This window comes from Uranotaenia lowii, chromosome 1 (genome assembly GCF_029784155.1).
Source record: "Uranotaenia lowii strain MFRU-FL chromosome 1, ASM2978415v1, whole genome shotgun sequence".
Lineage (NCBI taxonomy): Eukaryota > Metazoa > Arthropoda > Insecta > Diptera > Culicidae > Uranotaenia > Uranotaenia lowii.
Genome location: NC_073691.1, coordinates 180913032 through 180937908, shown reverse-complemented (window position 1 = coordinate 180937908; position 24877 = coordinate 180913032). Strand labels below are relative to the sequence as shown.

The following is a 24877-nucleotide window of genomic DNA, read 5'->3' as shown; positions in this document are numbered from 1 at the left end:
CAGCTTCCCTTGCCGCGTACCACACGCGACTGCTTCCTTTCCACGATAGATCACAACTTTTCCATTCTGAAAAGGTCACTTTCATTCCAGCTTCATCGACACGCATCACCGAAAAGAGATTGCATCGTAATTCAGGCACGTACAGTACATTTTTCACAGTACAGTCAATATGTTTACCGTTCACTTTAGACAACACTTTAACGGTTCCCGAATGCTTCGCAACAAGCATCTCTCCGTCCTTTGCGATGGCAATCTCCACTGGACTCTTCAAAGGTTCCAAATCCGTGAACAGTGACCTATCATTCACTATGTGATCCGAACATCCGGAATCGGTGTACCACAACACTTTGTTTTCTTCGATCGCTTCTCCAGCACGTTGGCCAACGAAACACACACCATCACTGCGATCAGCAATATGGGCTTTCGAGCAGTTTTTCTCAAACTTCTTCTCTTTCCCCTTCTTCGGGCATTCAGCAATTTTATGGCCGACAACACCACAGCCAAAACACTTCATGGGTTTCTTCTTACTCTGCTTACTACCCGAAAATGCCGCACGTTCAATTTTAGGGGTACACTGTTCGATACCTAGCCCTCGCTTTTTCACTTCTTCGTCGAGCAATCTGCATTTCACAAATTCAAGACTCAACTTGTCCTCCGGCATGGTTTCCAACGCCGTAACGATTGTGGAAAATGACGGTCCCAACGTAAGCAATAAATGACAGATTGCATCGACTTCATCCATCAAGGCACTCGTCGCAAGATACCCTCTCACCAGCTTATCAAACACTAAAAAATGTTCTTGCAGTGTTCCGCTCTCGTACTTGAGCAACACCATTTTTCGCAACAGATGCATCCGGGTGGCCAGGCTTCGTCTTTCGAAAACCCGCGCCAATGCATCCCAAATCATCTTCGGAGTGTCCAGCTCCTGGACATACTCCAGCTGGGAGTCGTGGATTCTACAGATGATGAACCACTTGCATCTCCGTTCCTTCTTCAAGCGCGCCGCCAGCGCAGCTTTCTTCCGTTGTCGCATCTCCGGCGGATCTTCTGCATCTTCTTGCAGTTCTTCTACATCCGCAGCTTCTTCTTCTGTACACTGGAAGAGGTCGTGCTCTTCCAAAAGCACCCTCATCCTATACTTCCAAGCTGGGAAATTGGAGCCATCCAGCAGCGCCAAATGGTACCGATCAACGCGACTATCTTCTTCCATTCCGATCACTTTTTACTGTCCGGTCAACGTAACAATCGATCACTAACGAAAACGTCCCGGGCCCACAACCTAAAGTGGGTTTCGGATGGAATTACGACGGAAATAAAAACGCGGAGCTAACAAGAAAAACGTGGTTTGTATTCAGCTCTTTGTTAACAAGTGACAGTGAAGAAAAACAGTAGAGGCGTTCTTAGTAGGGAAGAACTAGGTTGCCAGATTGTTAATCCTAACATTAGAAACCTCGTAATGAAACTCAATAAGTTTTTCGGACAACATTCAGTTACAACAATTCAATTTTCCGTTATTCAAAATCTAAGAAATAAATAAATCCTAAAATTGATTCTAGACAAATTTTTTTTAGAAATAACACCAGATTTCTACGCTTTCTCATTTTTAAAGCATTTGGCATCAAATTTAAAATGTGTGATTTGTTAGTGTAAAAAAACCGAAACTTTTAGCACTTTGAGGCACCTCTGAATCAAGTTAATGAGCTGAAATTTTGCACAGGTCAGGTTTTCTGAGTCAATCTACACAATGAATATGGTCGATTTCTGAAATTCGATTTCCTACACACCTAATGTACACATAATACCCCTGTGCTGGGTAACACTCTGGCGTGGTCGATTTGGTTTGATCGCAATTCTCGGTTTTCCCCAATCAAGAAACGAAATTTAATCACTGCAAGCTATTTAAAAAGAGGTCTTCGGAATGTTTAAGCAAGAAAAAAAAACTGCGTTTCAATAATATGGTTAAATAAATAAGTTACGATTAAGAATGTTACTGTCAAAAGAACTAATAAATAACATTGATCTAATTTTCTAATAATCCTTAACATTACTCTATTGGCCAGCAGCACCACTTTTTGAAACATTCGGATCTTCAAGATCCTCATCATTTGGAGCAAATTCTCTGTAACGAAAAAAGTACGCGAAAAACATGTTTACATGAAACTTACAAATGACATCGACACTCCCCAAATCGAAGTTTGGCTCAATCACACCTGTGTGAAAATAGATCATTTCCACTCATCGTAAATAGCACCCCGGAAGTTATAACAGCCATTCTAAACTTTACTCAAGCAGCGAACCGAGCTGGGTTAATCTCAATCCAATCGATGATTGCTGTAGATGTGCCGCTCCTGATTTTTCTCTGCACTGTTGTCGACTGTATCCTGTTCCTGCTGTTGCTGTTCGTCGTACATGACAAACGGTGGTTCATCAACCGTTGCCTCTTCTTCTTGACCGACGTTCGCCAACTCGTCATCGTCGTTAGATTCATCATCGTGCGTCGGGTAGTACGCTCGTGAAATTGGTTCCGTGTTGTACAAGTTTGCTGCCTCCTCATCATCGGCGTACTCGAAACTTAGCTCATCCATTCGCTTTTGGGCCTTGACCTGTTTTTGGTTGTTGTTAGAAAGAAAAAGGAGATTGTCGAATTAGATGCTTACTTATGTACAAGTATTGATGATCTATTTGTATCTTACGCTGTTGGGATACTCGCTCTCCGAATCGGGTACGAATATCCTCAGAGGAGAAGCTTCGGTTGTTGAAGATTCGGGAACGGTTGGTGCAGGCGATGCTGCTCGTTTGCTGTTTTGGATGATCTCGTTGAGGCCTAGGGCATTGGCTACGGCTTTCTGGTGCTCTTGGTAGGCTTTGTAGTAATCGTCCGATTGGGCAGTTTGAGCAGAATGCGAGGTATGTCGTACCGAGTCTGGCTGCTCCAGGTAGGACTGTTGATACTGTAGCTGCTGTTGTTGCTGTTGCAGGTCCTGCTGTGCCTGTGCTAGAATTCGTTCGTTTTCCTTCTGACGTTCGGAAAGTTCGTAGAATGATTGTTGCTGTTGTACCTGCTGACGATCTTGATCGGTTTGATAATGGTAGTAATCGTTGGGCGACAGTTGGTTGTGGAGGTTAATCGTTCCGTAGTTGAGCAGACTTGAGATTTCACTGGACGACAGTTGATGCTGCTGCTGGGTTGACTTCTCTTGTTGCTGGATCAGCTGTTGTTGAAGTTGTTCCTCGAGTTGATTCTGTTGAGGTAACTGCTGCTGGTGCACAGCTAGGTGTTCGTGACCAACGAGTTGTGCATAGGTGGGTGTATCTAAGGTTGGCTGCTGTTGCAGATCGTTTAGCTGGATTTGCGTGACAGCATTTTGAAGTTCATGAAGTTGGTCCTGGGTTGCAGCCAAGATTTGACCTGGACTTGCGGCTGGTTCGGAATTTTTGAACATGTAAGATTCATAACCGGTGTTACCAACAATAGGTTGGCTGTTCTGTAGTGAACCAAAGAAGTTATTCTCCGGTTTGAACAAATTTGACTGTAGTTGCTGCTGGTGATTGTTGAATAGGTTATTGGACTGGGTCACGAGATAAGTTGGGTTGTAGAGCTGGAATCATGGGAAGTTAGTTAGTTAGTTCGTTTTCAAAGGGATCGAGGTATTGTTGATAATCTTGAGCGGCAGAACACTAACCGAGAGTGGCATTCCTTGAAGCATGGAAGTTTGCTGGAGAATGTGCTGCTGCAGTTGCGGTTGACTAGCCAAAGGGACGGCGTAGTTCGCTTGAGGCGCCTGCGATTTGACAATGTCGTAGTATGGTTTCTGTAGTATCGAGGCCGAGTTCGGTTGGGGCAAGTAGTGATTTTGGCTTTGAGTCTGGGCCTGGATTAGCAAGTCAGTGGGTGGGTATTTGCCGATGCTTGGCTCACTCAGGGGGTCGGTGGTCGGAACGAGGGCTTTACTGGGTAGTCTTGGGTCAGGGTCAGGGGCAAAGTAAGTCTTCTTTCCTGAGAGTGGGTCCTTCAAGGTAATGTCATTGTACTGTTCGGTCACTTGGTATTGATGCGCACCTGCTGCGTATGCAGCCGGATGGCGGAATTGGTGTATGGGCAGCGGCTATAATAGAATAGTATTTTCATTATCACTTGTAACATCGTTTGCTGAACAGTGTCTTCTGTTGAACTAAAAAAATCCACATATAAAGACAGCCCGTGCGAAGGACCCGTCCATTGGCTTTGGGGGCTTTGATAGGGGGATTTTTGAAATTCAAATTAAGCTAGAAATAATAACAATAACAAAAATCCACAATTAATAAGGAAATCGATTTTCAAAACCTTTTTCTTACTAATGACCGTCTTACAAACTCCAAAAAATAATAAATTATACTTTTACGATTCAAAATAAAACTAAATAACAAAATTTAAAAAAAAAACTTAAATAAATTTCTGATCAGATAAAAAATTATCCATGATTCAATTTTTTTTTGAAAAATAATAATAAATGTTGATTGATATTCATCTTTATTTACATTACTTTTCATATCCAGCTGAATCTTGAATTAAAAAAAGGCACGTTTTAATATGTTAATTCTCTATTAGGAAAAAAGTGAAAATTCATTTAGAACTTAAAAGAAATTATTTAAAAACCAAAGTTGAATTATTTAATTTTATCTCAAGAGTACCAGGGATCAAAGTCAGACAAAAAATCATATTTGAATTATTTCAACTATGTAAATAAAAGGCATTAAAAGTTCATTTTTGAAGTTACTCGATAATAACTTTATATATAAAAAAACATGATCAATTCATCAGAGAAAGCTTATATTAAAAAGTGCAGGTTGGGAAATTTGATTTCTTGAATAATCAATAAAAACTGATAAAAATAGATAAAAGAAAATTTGGTTGTAAATATTGAAAAGCACAAAGCAAACATTGCGCATTGATATTTAGCTTTAAAGATTTGAATTTTTCGTTCATTTCACTGATGAATTGAAGAATCATGATCGATTCAAAAAGAAATTTAACAAAATAAAAATAAGTTAAACGATTAAAAATTTTCAAGCTCAGGTTTTGTAGTTTAAAATTTTAAGTTCTGATTATTTAACGCCATCAATAGAAATATTGGAAAGGATTAAAGGTTTATATATGTTTTATATTGATAGGCTCGGAAGCCTAAGTTTGGAAGCTTGGAAGATTAGGTTTTCAGAATACAAATGTTTCAGAATTGAAAAAAAACAACCTTTCTCACAAGAAAATTCATAAAATTTAAATAGTGGAACTATAAATTTCAGTAAATTTGTTTGAAAATTAAAAGAAAACATGAAGATGATAAAGATAAGTTTTTAACATTTTAAAAGATTTTTTTTACAATTCGAAAAACTTATGTATAAAATTTAATAGACAGCTCAAGGAAACATCATTTTTCAATGTCTATGTTTTGACGATTGATTTGGAAAATTTAAGCGTCATAAACTCGAATCTTTTGTAAGATTTTTTCGATCACCTTTACTTATACGTTTAAAAATGAATCAGATTTGAGTTAAATCAATTATTGAGGAATATTGTTCTGATGAATCAAAAAACCTACATGAAAGACGACAGCTGATTCTGAATTAGTTTATCAACATCTATTCAATCTAACAATAATATTAAGCCAAAATATTTAATTTCAGGGACACATCAGATGATCTAAAAAAGTTCGAGTTCAACTTTTTTTTTGAAATTTGAAAAAAAATGAATTTCATTAATATCTGTCATTACTAAAAAAAAGTTTTTATTCGATTCTAATTTGTTTGTTGAATTCGGCAAAACGATTTGACTTTTTCTTAAAAAAAAAACATCTAAATTCAATAGGGGAGAATGAGGATACTTGATCACTGGGAACAATTGATTCCTCAGCTATATCTCGAAACTGGAATGCCTCACATAGATCAAATGTTTTAGAAAATTTGACAAATAGAACAAAACAACTCAAAAATCTCAAAATTTTTTAAAAATTTAATTTTTTTGAGTTATGGAACAATGTTTGAAAAATCTAACAAAATGTGACATGAAGATCTTTTTTTATCACTTTAAAATAGTCCCACACGAAAAAAATATTAAAAAAAATATTCATTCCAATATGTAAATTGCTAGAATTTATTATGAAATTTTTAATGCTATTTTTTCCTAGCAACAGTAAAATCTCAATGTTTTTTTTAAGAAAAAGTGGCAAAAAATGTATGCTAAATAATCACTTGATCCCTCGGGTCCAAATAGATAGCGTGAACAGTGAGCACGAAATTATCAATATTCGTCCAATGACTAATATGTATCCAATAAGGCCGTAACAAATATCAAATTCTTATTTGTCACCCTCCTCCCATATCGAAAATTTCGAAGGGGAGAGTAAATAAAGTTCAAGGTATATGTATTATAAAAAAATTATAAATTCTTTTATACAAAGCTTTTGTCCGTCTTGTCCCAATTTTTAAAAATTTGGATCATTTTTTCTATTATGAACGGAACGGAAAATGAACACGACTTTTTTAATACCTGATATTGAAAAGGTACATTACTAAATCTTTGTCATTTTTTAATTCTCTCAATTTTTTAATAGTACTTCTTGGTGAACATTCGTTCCTACAAAATTCTTGTCCAAACCGATGGTACTATTCGTTATCACTTCCTTCTTAAAAATCTTCTGGAGTTTACCACAGTGATAACTAATCGTGTGAAAAATATATTTTCAAAGAATTCACCGTCTTCTTAGCGTTGGGCGTAGAATCGCTAGTTTGCTTTCTGAGAAAAATCTCACAATTAAAACTTGCACTTAAAGCCAAACATTTTCCGGCAAACGCTAATAACGCTTTTTTTAAATTGAAGTTCTGTATCGGATCATTAAGATGTTAAGCAAGGTTGTCGAAATAACAGAAGAAATGTTTAATTTCACATATTTTTAAGCAACTAACTTCAAAATTACACTCTTGATTCTAGAATTTTCATTCAGATTTTTATATTTTTTTTATCTTATTTAGATATCACTGAGATAGGATTTCTAAAGCTGTATTATGACTTTGGTAATATAATATGGAATGCGAATTATAAGTTAAATAATTCAATTTATCGATGTTTTTTATACATTTCCTATCGAATTTCCTATCGAATTTCTGAAACAGCTAGAAATCTCAAAATGTAAGTTTAGATAGACCTAGATTTAAGTAAACCATTAAGACACTTTTGTCAGATGGTCTTTTTTTATAAACAATAAACAATAAACAAAAGCATCACAGTTAATCGTCAAAGACCTTTAGGGTCGAATTAAAGAATTTCAGATATCTATCTATTGTTTTTATCAAGGACTAATAATTTTCGTTGGTTATTTTTTTGCGGCTGATTCATGTTGATGAAAAATCTTAATTATTCAATCTTTATTATTAAACTTTCGTTATTTCGTTAATATTCAGAAATTTAAAAAAAAAAAATTCTGCCTAACATTTTCTTTATCATAAAACTTTATTTTTGCTTGAAACGAAAAAAATGACTTTACTAACGGACTTCGAAATTCCTTTGATCAATTGTAGCTTCCGATTTTTGTATGCTCGACTCACTTTAATTGATTTTGCTTTTCAAAGTAAGGCTATGATCATTTAGAATCCGGGCAGTTACAAACGTGTGTTTTTAAAAACTATTCATTTGACTGAAAAACTTTCTATGGAGGAAATGAAGGTATATGAAATTTAATGTGAAAATATAAAAAAAAATCATCAATGATTTCAAGAAATACTCTAACTTTTTCATAAAATCTCTTTTTTTATCTTTGCTCACTTTTTTCAGTCATGTATTGATTTATTTTTTTTACCACAAAAGCAAAACATTTGCAAAATCATGATACTTTACACAAACTCAACTGTAAAAAGCAATTAGAATCGTGTTGGAACATTTTCATGAGTAATATGAAATTTAATGTGAAAATATAAAAAAAAATCATCAATGATTTCAAGAAATACTCTAACTTTTTCATAAAATCTCTTTTTTTATCTTTGCTCACTTTTTTCAGTCATGTATTGATTTATTTTTTTTACCACAAAAGCAAAACATTTGCAAAATCATGATACTTTACACAAACTCAACTGTAAAAAGCAATTAGAATCGTGTTGGAACATTTTCATGAGTAGGCATCTCGAAGAATTTGATCTCTTAAATCCGGTTTTAACATAAATTTTTTTGTCCATCAGAACACATCTGTCATATTGCGTAAAAACCGGATGCACAGATTGCAATCTTTGGAACTGATCATTATTAGTTATTTACTTGGTGTCTACTAGTCAGGCAACACTTTTTGCCTGCCGGAAATAGATTTTTTGCATTATTTAAGGTGTCTGCATTCAGTTATCCCCAATAACCATAAACTTTTTTACCTTATTTAAGATCAAGGGTTCTAATAAGATGCTTGGTTTGAACTTCGTGAGCATCCTAGAGTGGCTTTTTATACTTCTTAACTATTTGGTCCGAAAAAAAAATCAGAAAAAATCAACAGTTCGTAAGCTTTCAAGTCAACAATGAAGAATTTTCGAGGCGCAAAATTCGTAAAAGGAGCAAATTTGTGCAAAATTATTTTCACCATGTCTTTTTGCGTCGTAAATATCTCAAACACATGTTAACTTAAAAATCTATCAAAAATAGGAAAGATATTCCTTTTCATAACCAACACAACGCTACTATAGTTTTGCATATCCGAGCTCTATTAACGTAAATATCGCCGAAATAAAGTGCCCGGATACTAAATGATCATAGCCTTAGTAGGTGTTAAATAATTACGAAAAATGTCCTATCCTGAATAAAAAAAATACTCCAATATTACGTTATGCCAATAAATAATATTGAATTTATGCTTTGAACAGAAGATAATAAATGCTTAAATTTGCTGAAAAAAAAGTTACAAACTGAATGATTGCGATTTATCTAACAATCCATTGTAGAAAAAATTTAAGGCATACAAATTTGTGAAAAGCTTTGCGGGCCGCACAAAAGGTTCTCGTGTTGCTCATCCCTGTAATAAAATGATTGTTCCCTGTAGTATCTTAGTAGTCGTTGCTCTACTATGTATGTATGTATGTATGTTGGTAATCCACCATGGGTGCACGGATTCACCGCAGTTTCTGCCAAAGTATGGGTTCACATGCATTCCTTAGATTATTAGGTTCGACAAATCTCCAATGCAGCGCGCTCCATACCCGGACCCCATGGCTTCGTATGAACTGTTATGTGGTGAATGTATTGCGTGTGTTGATGTAGGTATATTTTGGAAGAACGAATCAATCAGGTGGGCTAGTTTACTTACAGGTATTCCGGCATCCGTGTATATACCTGGCCAGCTGGCAACTGATTGAACATTCCAATTATATAGTCAGTTATATAATGAAACACATCTTACCTGTCGGCCCGCTTATGGGATTCGAACCCAAAAGTTTTTCTTGTCGATACCGGGAATCGAACCCAGTACGCCTGGCGTACTAATACCAGACTCGCGCCAGCCTATCCACTAGACCACATCGGCGCTTAGTAGTCGTTGCTCTACTATGTCAGAATAAAAACCATTAATAAGTTGTTCTCCAAACTAGCAAGTCTTAAAGTCTTTCTACATTCCCTCTGGCATTAGTCTTTATTTTTCTGCATTTGTCTCTCAAATTTGAAATTAACGAAATACTTTTATACCTGATCTATTTCGAAATGAACCATGTATCCATCATTTTCATTCAAAACACTCAACCATCATTCGAAGTAGGGTACTGCATTGCACAGAGAAAGGTGTTTAACTATTTCAATTATTTCACCGATCGATTAGTAGAGGGAGTAATTTGTTTTTTCGCTTTCTTTAGCGCTGTCCAAATGTGGGCTTTTATTTAAACGAAAGCAAAAACATTCAAACCACCGATCGCGAAGTCTTGTCGGTTTTCTGGCGGACGTTCAGATCACTTTAAATCATTCAAACCATCAGCGCCCCACGTGGCTCCAAATGCGTGACTTTACGGAACGTTGCACAATTTAATTAGCCTCCTAACTGCAAACGCCCGCGATTGTAAATATTTCGATTTGATTTGTTTACATTATTCGAACCCCTCATTTCTTGATTGATGATTGCTGATACTGGCGGATCCAAAGGTCGAATAAGCTTACCGTCGAAAAGCCTGCGAGAAGTGCGGCTCCAGCCGATCCAGAACCTGCACCAAATCCAGCCGGAAGTCCACCACCTTGATGGTTGCTAGGGACAAAATTGTTGTTGGGATTCACTGCAACGAAGCCCGGCTTCGTCGTTTTCTGGATGTCGATCTCGACCTGGTTGCTGTCCTCAAAGGTGCTGATCTTGAGTTGGTGCGTTGGTTTGTACTTCAGGGCAGCTGTGCTGGGACCAACCGCCGTCAGGGCAACGTTTCCGTTTCCGGCCAGAATTGCTGCCAAATTCGGTGCCGGGATGGTGTGGATGGCACCTTCCTTCGCCGGAGCTAGCCGGTGGCCACTGGGGGACTGTTGTAGAAGCTATAGGGACAAACGGGTCAGAAATATAAAAAAAGTTAGTGTTAATAACAGATTATAACGTTTAATAACACGTTTAATTCTTCGTGTTCAGTTTTGAAATAGTAATTTTAGTTTCATATTCAGATTCTAATGTACAAGTTTCAGTATTGTACTAAAAATTTTATAGACACATGGCCGTAGGAAAGGGAAGAGGGGGAGGGGTTTAATCTTCCTCATGGGGATCCAAAAATGTCAAGCAAAATTTTCTTCTCTAAACTAAAAATTTTAAATTCTTAATCAAATTTTAATAGACAATTGAAGTTAATAAAAAGTAACAATCTCGACTCAGAACTATGGCCAAAACCTCGAAATCTTGTCCACAATTATTACTACAAAAAAAATCACTTGTTGACTTGATAGATATTTAAAGACTGTACTCGAAAATCGCTATCAAAAGGTAATTCACCAAAGATGTTGGTGAATGAAATTTGAGTACAGTCCTTAATCCTATTATCTATTTTTCAATAAGAAAAGACTCACTAAGGTTGTCAGGTTGCCCGAATTTTCTCTGAATGATTAAGAATTCAAATTGCGTGATCACAATTGTGTATTTTGCGTCCAAAACAATTTTTTGAGCAAGTTTCATCCAAATAAACTATGATGTGTTTCGATGAAAAAAAATTTTTTTTTCGAGTTTTTGCCCATATTGCCCATATATTGGGTTGTAACATTTGAAATTAAAGGCCCGGATTTTGCAAGGTTTTTAGATATCTAGTTAAGCTTATTATTATTTCCGATGTTTTGGTTGCATTTTTTTGAAATAAAAATCAAAATTTGTTGCCTAGGATCGAATTGTGGAGCAAATTGGGATTGGGACAAAATCCTGATTCGTATCTTGGTTTTGCATTTAAAACTAAAATTAGATTTTTTCCCATGTTCGAAACTCATCATTCCGGAATATTAAAAGAAAATTTTAAAACAAACCATTTTTGGATTTGAAATTTTTACTCTTAATTCTTATGCAGAATTGACACTTTGAAAAGTTACATAATGGTGTTCCAGAATTGAAATATCAGAGTTTTATCATTCAGAATTTTCAATCAGATAAGAAATCCATCCATCCATGAATTAATTTCCATGATTACGTTCATTAAATCTTTTTTCGCGGGATTTCAATAACTTGAACTTAATCTTCAGCTTCAGAAAAACTCAGCTGGAAAGTATTTTATTGGTTTGTTGTTTTACAATATTTATATTGTAGATTAAAAACGAAGATTCAAACTAAAATCTGAACACATCGAGTTTACAAGAGTTGAACCCCAAACTTATTCTTTTACGTTTATTCCTCAATACATTTCCACCAAAGATCATCGTTCGAATGAAACCTTCAAGATCCCTCATTCATCTTCAGCTTAAAAAAACTGGAAACTTTAAGACTTGTTTTCGAAAGTACGTAATGATTTTAAATTAATAACTATTCAGGGCGAAATTCCATTTTCAAATTTCCGGTTTTTCCCGGTTGTTTTGTAAGATATTTTATTATTTTCCCGGTTTTGAATAACATAAAGAAATCTATACACCGGTTTTTTTTTTGCCAAAGAAGTAGGGCAGAGTGGGGATACTTGATCCCCTTTTCTTATTTTCACCATATCTTTTTGGAAAAATTTAGCAACTCGCCGTCTTTGACATTTTCTGACCGCTTATAACTTCAAGTTTCTATGCTCCAAAAATTAGAACGATACTTGAACCCGTTGAAGAACTAGAAGCATTTTCATGGTCATAAAAAAATTGCGATTTTTCTGAAGTTAGGGGAGACTTGATCCCCTATTGAAGGAGACTTGATCTTTTATTCAGGAAGCCTTAATCCTTGTATGAAAATCAAACAAAACCCCAAGATAGAATGTTAATTGACTATTTCGGTCATGTTTGTTCTCGTTTCACAATTTATTGCAGACATAAGAAGAAAATTCTATAACTTTGTCCCAACGCTAATAACATTGCATACTTAAAGGCGCTTTTTTATAATTAAGAGAAAATTAATTATTTTTGCTCTTTTCTTCAGACAATTGTTTGATAAATATTAGTTTTTGGATAAATATTAGTAATTTTGTAATCAGCAATCATAACGATCAATTCAGAAGAAGAATATGCCGTTTGGAAGGGGGATCAATTGTACCCAACTCTAGGGGATCAATTGTACCCATAATCAACATTGTTGATCAACTGTTGAGTTTTCAATAGAAATACTTTTATTTGCACTGCTTTTTCTAATAGAAATCTTCTATTTCTGCTATTTTAATATACCTAATGTTTTTAAGTCGATCATTTCCAACAGATGTATCAGATCTTTTTTAAGTAGAGGTCTCTTTGATTTTCAAAATGTCACCATTAGCTGAAAGAACATCAGAAGATTTGTCACTTCTGGGACGTTTATCACAAAAGTGATTGGATTCTGGTGAAATCTGGGACAAATCATGTCCAAATTGCTTTTTTTATATCGAATTAGATGAATGTAGATTATGCTAGATATCTTCAAAACAGTTGCCAAATAGAACGATGAACTTTAAGCTTAGGGGAGAGTGGGGATACTTGATCCCCTTTTCTTATTTTCACCATATCTTTTTGGGAAAATTTAGCAACTCGCCGTCTTTGACATTTTCTGACAGCTTGTAACTTCAAGTTTCTATGCTCCAAAAATTAGAACGATACTTGAACCCGTTGATGAACTAGAAGCATTTTCGTGGGAGTGAAAAAATTGCGATTTTTCTGAAGTTAGGGGAGACTTGATCCCCTATTGAAGGAGACTTGATCTTTTATTCAGGAACCCTTATCCTTGTATAAAAATCAAACAAAACCCCAAGATAGAATGTTAATTGACTATTTTGGTCATGTTTGTTCTCATTTCACAATTTATAGCAGACATAAGAAGAAAATTCTATAACTTTGTCTCAACGCTAATAACATTGCATACTTAAAGGCGCTATTTTTTATAATTAAGAGAAAATTAACTATTTTTGCTCTTTTCTTCAGACCATTGCTTGATAAATATTAGATTTTGGATAAATATTAGTAATTTCGTAATCAGCAATCATAACGATCAATTCAGAAGAAGAATATGCCGTTTGGAAGAGGGATCAATTGTACCCAACTCTAGGGGATCAATTGTACCCATAATCAACATTTTAGAAAACTTTTTCTGAAAAAAGTTGAGAGTTTTCCATTGCTTTGAAAATATGGCATTGTGAAGCTCATTTTACGCTCGAACGATTGATACATTGGAACAAATATTTTTTTCATAATTTTCCCATGTAAGGAACATTTTAAAGTGATGAAAAAAGATCTTCAAGTTACATTTTGTGAATTTTTTCAAACAAAGTTCAATTACTCAAACAATTATTTTGTTAAAATTTTTTAAACTAAAAGTATTGTTATTTTGCTCATTTTGGCACATTTTTCTAGAACATTTGATCTTTGTAAGACATTCCAGTTTCGAGATATAGCTAAGGAATCAAGTATCCCCAGGGATCAAGTATCCTCATTCTCCCCTACGCATACAATATTTTTTACGACACGTATCCACATGGCCGGGTCCGAACGATTTTTTGGAAAACTTGTGAAAAAAAGATTAAATCTGAACAGAAACTAGGCAGTTTTATCAAACATATGAGAGGAAAAAAAATAAAATTACTTGAAATTTAAAGTTTTCATCGAATTACAACAGCAGTGTTCAAATCGTATCTAACGAATAAATTTACTCTAAAAAATCCCTCTGTAACAGAAAATTTTAAAAATTTCAAAGAGTTATTTGATTTAGCAAAAACCCTGAATAAACCCGGGTAAAAATCCGGAAAGTTTAAAAACTATGTGGCCATCCTGTTTAGATTTATCTTTTATCGAATTCTTCATTTGGTTTATGAGCACGCCTAGGTATATCAAGAAAATTTTGAATAAAAGATAATCAAAGTATAAAGCTATCTGACTGAAACCATAATTTTTGGATGATTTTGAAGGTTTTTCAACATTACCTTCGGATATTTAATAAATTTACCAACATCAATTGAAAAATTTGAGATGTCTGTTTTTGTATAAACTTTAAATCATAAATATTCGGCCTATTCGGCCTATTCGGCCGAATACTTAGCTCAACTATTCGGTGAGCCGAATATTCGGCTTAACGGTTTTTTGCGGTATTCGGCGCCGAATATTCGGCCAACCGAATATTCGGTACATCTCTATTTGTAAGACATTCCAGTTTCGAGATATAGCTAAGGAATCAAGTATTCCCAGGGATCAAGTATCCTCATTCTCCCCTATACATTTATGTGTATGAATATTTTTTGGGATATTTTACAGAAACTAAATTAACAAATTGAATAGCAAGGCTTTAAGAAAATAATTTTAATTGAAAATAACTCTAGTATCCTGCGAAATCTCGTCGAAATTTATTTTTTCGTTTATTTTTTTTGTTCTTTTGCTGAACATTACTATTGAGCTCTGGCTTCCGATATTTGAAATATGATCATGAACAATTAATTTCGAATTAAATTAGTGATCCATAAACTAAATTTTAAATTGGGATCCATAATTCGAATTTTATTTTAAATTTTAACTTCTGATGTTAGCTCAAGATTCATGTTCGGCGGAATTCAGTATTTTGTTGGATAACTTTAAAATATTTTTTTTAAATATTGCGTATCTAGTGTCTGAGCTCTGGATGCTTTATTCTGGATTTGCAATCTTAATTTTAAAGTCTCAGAATATTCAGTCCCAGGCCCCAGAAATATTTGAAAATATTAATAAAAAGTTAAAATTTGAAATTTTAATCCAAATTTTCAAAACCATGCTTACCACTCACAAAACTTATTTTGAAAAAATATCTAATCTTCACATTTAAGGTTTTTTTTAAATTCATAACACATTTTTGACTATTCACACACAATATCCGTGAGCTAAGAAAAAAATATTTTGAGACTGAAATACTGCTACGTTTCTTTATTTTAAAGTACGTATAAAATATTTCGAGACTGAAACACTGAAAATGTAAGAGCTGCTGAGTAAAGAAATTCCGATTTTTGAAAAAAAATCTCGATTTTTCTCCCTATTTTCCTTACGGAATGTAAAGTGTACTCTGAACTATAAAGCTTCTGTGAAAAAATTATTCGTGTTGAAATGAACGAACTTTAGAATTCAATAGATGAGAAAAACGTTTCATACAGATTTTCCCGGGTTTTATTCGAGATTCCACGTTTTTTCCCGAGATTCCATTTCTATTTCCCGATTTTTCCTTTTTCCGGTTAGCTGCCCAATAGCAGGATATAAAAGAACTTTAACCCGAATAATTATATACTCTTAGTATCATATTTTTTATTGTTCTTAATGCATGCATTTTTTAAGCAAAATGTTATAGGGGAAATTTTGTCACCAACACTCCGCTCCCCACTTTTTCTTTAACCTTTTCATCTGGAATATAAACCCATAATTAGACTATAGAATTCTGAATTCAGAAAACTTATTCACTCATTCCGATGAAATTTTCAAAAATCTGAATTCTGTAATCTGATTTTGGAGTTTTATTTTCAAATAAAAAGTTCAGTGTCTTTTGACTTCTTTTTTTGACTTTCTATTCTCATCTTTAAAATAAATTCTGCCTCAATTAATCTGAGTTAAGATAAATGAGTAAAACGATCACAACTTTATGAAACTTAGATCTGATTTTTCGAACACCTAGTCCGCTACCATAACTTTAATACTTACTGGAAACAAAATTACTATGACTGATTTACGAATTCTAACTTTTCACTATTCAATTAGTTTTAATCAAGGATTAGACAAGAATATCAAAATCTTGAATTTCAAATCCTGTAGTCTACCTAGAAGTAAATAATTTGATTCTATATCTTGTTTTGACTTGAATGACTTAAAAATTCTTGAGTGCACAATCCCATAGGCCTAGAAAATTTTATTTTACCGTGGTACCCAAAATTTCGGATCTGTTCGGGTAATTTGGGGAAGATGAATTTGAATATGTTTTTTCAAGATTCAGGGGTATACTTTCAAAATTCAAAAATTTATTTAAGAAATTTGTTCATATTTTTGGTAAATGTTGTGGCAAAAATTTCTGTAAATATTTTTACTAAAAATATCTGAAATATTTACGAAGATTTAGAATTTTTTTCAAATTTTTCGGTCATAATAAACGAGTGGAGGAGTGGATTTTAAAACAAACACAAAGTTGCTGAACTCAAATAACACACGACGTATTACAGAACACAATACTTAACGTTTTTACTAACAGAAAAAGGAATTAAATTTACCTTTTTTGTCGAACGGTTTCGAGCTCGATCTTGCCCATCTGTATCGGTCAAACCAGACCGGACCACCCTTCGACGAATACTATTGGATAGTATGAGAATGTATAAGTGTTTTTCCTTCATCTAGTCAGTCGGACATCGTTCTGTATATGGGCAACATCGATCCCGAAACTGGTCGACAAAAAAGGTAAATTTAATTCCTTTTTCCGTTGGTTAAAACGATAAGTGTCGTATCCTGTAATACGTCGTGTGTTTTTTGTGTAGCATAAGTTTTTACGTTTAACACACCCAGTAAAGTAGTAAAGTTGCTGAATCTTTTACTGTTTTCTTGGTCATTATAATAATCAAAATTTCGGTAAATATTTTCAGATACATGGTACAATTAACAAAATTTTCGATGGTTACTACCGAGTTACTAAAATACAATCAAACATTTTTTTTTCGGCGATTGAAAAAAAAATGACAAAAACTCACATGTCACATTTTCATATTTCTTTTAAGGTTTTTCAATAAAAATGAAGGTTTTCCGACATCTTCAGATAGTAGGATGAAGATGAAGTGCAGTGGTGCTCGCAATGTTTGTTTACAAGCTATCAGTGTTATCGCCTCCCGCTAAAATGAAAAGGCAATCTCTCATGTGTTCTATTGATTCAAGGTGAACAAACGCAACGAAGCAACCAACATGGCTGAATTTGAAAAATTTAACAGATAAGAACAAAGGAATATTCAAATAAGGTAGTGCTAGAAACCATATTGTTAAGAAAATGTATATGAGAATGATAAGAATTTCAAAGAAAAATACGTTTTAGAATGAATTCCAATTTCATTTTGATAATGTTGTAAGGCCTCTATTTCACTATGTAATGAATTTTTTTAATTCTTTGAAGATTGCATTATGTTTTTTTTTTCCTTATTTTATTAATGAATGCAATGTTGCCTTGAGGCTAAAACGTGCAAAACTGGAAAAAATCAGCTTTAAAAAGGTCTAGCTCATGAGTAGCCAATCCATGGCCTTCGGGCCACATGTGGCCCGCGACCAACTTTTTGTGGCCCGCAAAGCTCTTTTTGAAAAAAAAACATGTTCTAAGAATTGAACGTTTTTCTTTTTCTGCATATATAATTTTATCTGAATCTTCACTAACTCAATTAAAATCAAAGATCTGAAAATCTCTTTGAATTGATATAAGCCAAAGGGATAAAAGCATATAACAACTAATTTTAAGAAAATAAGCTTTTCAATTGTTGTGTTTGTCCATTTTCTATACTTTTTTCTAACATTTGCAATTTGGTAGCTAAGTGATGAAGAATGATAAAAAGATCGTATCAAAATCGTATGTAAATCGTAAAAATATCATCGAATTATATCAACATCATATTTAAAACTATACTTTTACAACAACTTCTACAATTCGTAACTTGAATTAGTTGGGTTGTAGGATCCAACTAGAACCGGTTTGGTTATGACAACTCTCTTAGTAAAACGACTTTTTGCTGCAAAATTTTAACTTCTGGTTGTGTTGCCAGGTGCCCTAATTTGTTTCGTAAAACACGGACTTTTGATCGAACTGATATTTAATAATTGTTTGATAAAAGGTTTTTCTAAATAGTCAAAATAACAGAGTACGATTTTAGGTAGCTCCCATGGACCGAAAAAACATTTTCATGTAGTTTAAAATTTATGTATTTAAATATGTATAGTCAACTCAGAAGACTTAAATTTAGCGCCTAAACAACTGAGCTGTACAACTCGGTATACGAGCTTGATTATTTATTATTAATTTAACAACATTGTTAAAGCAGTCGTACCCTTTAGTGAAAAAAATGTTGTTGAAGACTGAACAACGCTTTGCTTTCAAAAATATCTAAGATTCATTTTGGTTTAAAATTTCTTCAAAATTTCGTAAAATTCTTGAATTTTCGTAGAACTGGAAAAAAATAAACTTTTGTAACTTTTTCTCAAAAGTCAAAATTAGTCGAAGTCACCGAGAAAGTACATTTAATACATTTATTTTCAATATATTTGTAACATTTTACAGTTTTTTTTGATAGGGCACAAATATATTGAATGAATATTTACCTTTTTTCAAGTGTTAGCTCGAATCTCAGAAGTGAGATCTGGTAGAATGAAATTAAATTCATATTTGGATTCAACACGTCGAAACCAGCCAGCACCAGCTCTTAAATTTTTTGCATAGCGAAAAAATATGAATTTTTTGCTTTGTGCTATCAGAAATTGATCCATTATTTCAAGATTTTTAAATACCTATATCTTAAAAATCAATTTGAAAAAAATGGGAATAATGTGTCAATTAAGGATTTTTTTTCTTTGTTCGTACATTCTCTGTTGCCAATGTCTTACTACTCGAAACGAAGGATTGAAATTGCATTTCATCCGTTCCAGATTAAATGATGTTAAAAATCTTGTATGAGAGCTTGAAATTAAGAGCAAATCAATGAAAGAAGAGTTCCAAAAGCTTCAGACATCAGCATCACAAATCATAATTTTATTTCAGCGTTAAATGTAGATTTAGAACCAAAATTCACAATAAAAAAGAACTTCAGAGATGATAAAATCAACACGATATTTCCGAATCACTATATTTATCAAAACAATACATCAATATATACAGTACCGTTCATAATTGTATAGAAATTGGAAGCTCTCGCACTGTCACTTCGACTTTGAGCTTCCATAACTTTTTACTATAATTATATGTTTAACAATCGCATTTTTAGGTTCATGCGTGAAATATTGCAGCTTGAATCACTTTTGATCCCATCGAGAGAACTTTTCGAAAACTTTAAAGGTGCTAATTTTATATTTCAAAAAATACTTTGCAAAATTTCAATGTGTAGCGTAGTTTCTGAGATATTGCAGTTTGAATGGTAAAAGTCCAAAAAGTTCGATTTTCGTAGAATACCTGTATCTCAGGCCACACAAATTTTAGAATGCTCAAATTTTGTGAAACAATAGCGTTGTAGTTAATCTACCTTACGCAGAAAATTTTATCAAAAAATATCATCACAGTAAAAAGTTAAGGAAGCTCAAATTCGAAGTAACAGCGCGAGTGCTTCCAATTTCTATACAATTATATACGGCACTGTAAATTTTAAAATTATTTTTAAGTTCATAACACTGAAAAAGCTCAGATAAAGAGTTAATTAAAAGACACCTCAAAAATTTTTTTTTCAACAATAAGTGTATCAATTTTATTTAGAAAATGACATTTATAACATTTAGGGATGTAATGAGCTCATAAGACGATATTTTCTTGACTCCTTGGTATACAAAATACGAAAATAATCATTTAGATTTGCAGATTGAAATTTTATCAAAGGATATCGAAAAAAGTTTACTAAGAAAATGGGTTAAACAAGTTTATGTTTCTTCTCTAATTTAGAAATTTTTTATAATACTTATGATTTTGATTAATGAGATGAAATTGGAGGAAGAGGGGCAGTGTGGATGACTTCCCTCCCTCCCTATATGAACCTTTTTTCAATAAATTTTAAAGTTAGTTTTATCGCCGACTTATTATTATTATTTCTATAACAACACCATTTTGAATTATTAAAAATTTTGAATTGGTCCTAAGAAATTAGAGTTCTAGACGGATAGAAGTTTTAGTACGTTGTAGTGTGCAAAAGAGTGGCCCAAATTTGCATGCCAAAAACAGAACTTTATAAATATTACGCGTTGTAGGCTAGAATTGATCATTGCCATGTCAGAAGGTCACCTGCAAAATTTGAGCAAGATCCGACAACGCAAAGAGGGTCGCGCAAAGAGCCTTAATTTTGTATGAGATTCTAAGACATTTTCACAGGTGTTTCACTAATAGCTTTCGGCAAACATTCCACTCGAAGACCGATTCTTGAGTATTGAGGAACCGATGGTTCTTCTCACTATAACGGTAGCGGGGGCTCGCAAACAATTGCATAACTCGAGAACTTATAAATGAAATGAAATGAAATTTGGCATGAAGAATGTTATTTCGTGGTTTTCAGTTTGCGTGTTTGAAAAAAATTCACGATTTCATGGTTCGTTTTTGGGTTTAATGTTCATATAATTTAACTTGTACTATTGTTTTTTTTTTGTAAAGACGAAAGGCAGATTTTATGACCTGAGCGTACACTTACAATCCACTTGATCGATTATTTTTAGTTCTCGAATTTCCACTTGACGGTCACTTAAAATTCACATAACTTTACGAATCGGCTTATAACACGTCCATTTCGTATTATCAATCATGTAGATTTTTTATCAACCTTAACCGAAATGTACTTCAAACTAAAATTAAAGTATATTTTTAGCACACAGATAGAGTGCAAGTAGCAATGATGCACCGACAGGACGAAGAAATGTGTTGATTTAGTTCTTTTTTTCGCAAAGCAATTGCTCGATCTCTCGAAAGATGAACGAGCAGATAAGTGTCAATGACAGTTGCATGGAATAGAGAGCGTACATATGCATCCAACACAACTTACCGGTTTCAGCTTCTCGTAAACGATTTCGCCAGACTTAGGACCTTGCGGTGAAGGCTGGAATTTGTGCTTCAAATTCAGGTTCATCACGAAAGGTAACGGCTGGCTGGCGGCCCCCAACAGTGGCCTATTCAGCAGTCCCGGTTGCTTCAGGAACGCATAGGATGGCGTGAAGACCGACTTGATTGGTCGCTTGAGGCTGCAACGTTCGAATTTGGAGACATTCAAGAAGTAACACTATAGTAGCGGCAAACTTTTTTTTCTTTCTAAGGGGGATGTGGGGGTTCTGGTTTTTACCTCATCATCATGGCGGCCGGTGGCCGGACAACGACCGGAGCCAGCCGGGTTCCACTTGGTCTCATCTTCATCATAAAGGGTTTGGCAAGCCCCTTCTTCGACGGCCACTTGGCTATCAATACTGGGGATTTGGTGAATGCACGATTGTTACTACTGGGGGTGCTGCTGCTGACGCCACTGCTCCCATGGTGGCTTACTATCGGTTTGAACTTGGAGCTGGACTCGCGACATTCCGCCCCCAGGGCCAGCAATAGTAATAGAAACTTGAACTAGTTTCGATACGAGAAAATGGCGATAGATTTAAAAGTGGGACGTTAGATTGGAGACACTAAATTGACTAATTAAAATCCAAAATTTCATCACAGAATCAATATCCAGAACTTTTATCAAGAATCAGATTCAAAATTCGGAATTAATAATAATTATAATTTAATTAAGAATTCGAGCTATTCATACAGATAAGTAGGAACGGGAGTTTTCAATCCTTAAAAATTCAAAGATAAAATGTAAAGTTCGTCTTAGCTCATCCCAAACCGTTTCTTCAAAAACGATCAAAATAACATGTTCATGAAAATAATATTTTTGAGAACTTTTCCGCGTACCAGAAATTTTCCGAATTTCTCGAAAACTATTTCAGTGAAAGATTCAAAGAGATTTTTTCTTTGACTTTGAAACACTGAAAACTTAACACTAAAAAATAGCATTTATTGTATTTCAAATTTAAATTTTGCAACAAAAATTAAAAAATGTGTTAATTGTTCTATTTTCAAATTTTCTCCATGAGAGTGGCCGTCATTTGAAACTTATTGAATTTCGGATTTGGTCAACCAGTGGAATTGACATGTTTCCTCTAGTAGAATGATATCTTTATGTATCAAGTTTCGTTAGAAATGAAAGATTTCAGATTTAAACATTTTTTGGACAATTCCCAGTTGAACTGTTCAGTGACCAAATTGCACTTTTTTTTCTAGTTTAATTTTTTTCACATGTTCAAACCCCTGCTTTTTTATCTTCTCAAAACACTTTCATGGAAATTAAATGTTTCTTCTTGCTTTCCTCTGTTATGAATTTTCATTGAAATTTATAACTTCTATATTCCTTGACAGTAACCAAGCATTTTCCAAATCAACGTTGAAAACTTCTCCACATGGCACATTTTTCATTCCAGGCACTTAAAATCCATCGAAAGGGATCAACTTTTACCTTCATTATTTTTTATTGTACAGCACGACGATTTGCACACTTTGTGATTGATCCACAGCTTATAAAGCACTTTTGGGGTTTTGACAGCCCCCTGTATTCCTTTGCTTTCTCCTGAAGCGTGTTTTATTTTCCTAACTTAGTTTGGCACTTGTACATTCCAGATCAAACAAACACACACTGGGCAACGATTTTTTTTCTATCGTTTATTCATTCAGCAGCACAAATTTCGTCATTTTTTCTTCCTGCGGGTTTAATTTCTCCTCTTAATTGCTGCGAGCTAATTTTTCGTTCCCGCGTTTCGACCCGTATCATTAGATCGTGTGTTGTACTTTTGCTTATTTAAACTATCAACTGGCTTGTACTAGGCTAGGTAGTTCCAGTTCTCGCGGGTCCGACCGCGTAACGGAGCGTTCAAATGCAAACTGACACTACGAACGCCACATGTATGTTTCGCGCCTCGGCTTGGAGAAAAACATTGAACGACGAAAAAAATCAAACCGATCTGATCGTCGCACTGCTGCAATTGCTGGAGAAAAGTTGTTGAGTAAGGGTATGGATTGAAAGAAATTGCAGAAAAAACAATCATCATCATCATCATCATCAGTACTAACACTTTTGGCGCGCAGACGAAGGAGAGGTTCGTCGCCTTAGCACTGAACTTGAAATTGCATTCGACTCTCCTGGCGCTCACTGGATCAACCGGATCAGTCTGAAAGAGCCCTGCGGCAATTTGGCTTTGGGACAAAACGAGAGGAAACAAACAGTTCGATGCGTTTATTCTGGTTTTTTAACATTTATTTCTTTTAGTGGAAAAGGATTAAAGGGGAAAATGTCAAACGTGATTGAAAAAATATTAACAAACGGGAAAAAAATATTTCTCGAAATTGTTTGAAGTTCGAAGTAAAAATTTTCAATGCCCGAAAAAAAAGTGATAAAAAACAGTTTTTTTTTCTTTTAAAATTTCTAGAACAAAATCACTCGAAGCATTTATATTTTGATAAGTTCTTTTGAGTAATCACGATCAAAGAATAGTTTACACATTGGAAATGTTTATTAGTAGTATTTATCATGTAATGAAAATGGCAAAAAGATAAAGTTGTATATCCAAGGAAATGTAAAGTTAGGTTAAGATTTGTTTTAATAATAATAAAAAAAAAAAAAAAATATAAAAAAAAAAAAAAAAAAAAAAAAAAAAAAAAAAAAGATAAATGTCTGACAATAGAAGACCCCATTATTTTTATTTTTCCCCCATTATTTTTGTTTGTTGACAAAAATGACAAAAATGACAAAAATGACAAAAATGACAAAAATGACAAAAATGACAAAAATGACAAAAATGACAAAAATGACAAAAATGACAAAAATGACAAAAATGACAAAAATGGAAAATGAAAAATTAAAAAATTAAAAAATTTGAAGAAATGACAAAAATGACAAAAATGACAAAAATGACAAAAATGACAAAAATGACAAAAATGACAAAAATGACAAAAATGGAAAATGAAAAATTAAAAAATTAAAAAATTGAAGAAATGACAAAAATGACAAAAATGACAAAAATGAAAAAAATGACAAAAATGACAAAAATGACAAAAATGACAAAAATGACAAAAATGACAAAAATGACAAAAATGACAAAATGACAAAATGACAAAATGACAAAAATGACTAAAATGACAAAAATGACAAAAATGACAAAAATGACAAAAATGACAAAAATGACAAAAATGACAAAAATGACAAAAATGACAAAATAACAGTAGAAGACCCCATTATTTTTATTTTTTCCCCATTAGTTTTGTTTGTTGACAAAAATGACAATAATGACAAAAATGACAAAAATGACAAAAATGACAAAAATGACAAAAATGAAAAAAATGACAAAAATGACAAAAATGGAAAATGAAAAATTTAAAAATTGAAGAAATGAAGAAATGACAAAAATGACAAAAATGACAAAAATGACAAAAATGACAAAAATGACAAAAATGACAAAAATGACAAAAATGACAAAAATGACAAAAATGACAAAAATGACAAAAATGACAAAAATGACAAAAATGACAAAAATGACAAAAATGACAAAAATGACAAAAAT

General features: G+C 33.6%; 1 protein-coding gene across 1 annotated transcript; it reads right to left on the bottom strand.

Annotated features, from left to right (window-relative positions):
- Positions 1-1945: 1945 nt before the first annotated feature.
- Positions 1946-23220, bottom strand: LOC129739069 (uncharacterized). The gene is made up of 7 exons (XM_055730450.1): positions 22780-23220; positions 21577-21845; positions 21283-21478; positions 10148-10507; positions 3684-4106; positions 2694-3599; positions 1946-2603 (listed from the first exon to the last, which is right to left on the bottom strand). Exons 1-7 carry the CDS (start codon positions 22783-22785, stop codon positions 2313-2315), a joined length of 2451 nt encoding a protein of 816 aa, XP_055586425.1. The 5' UTR covers positions 22786-23220; the 3' UTR covers positions 1946-2312.
- Positions 23221-24877: the final 1657 nt, after the last annotated feature.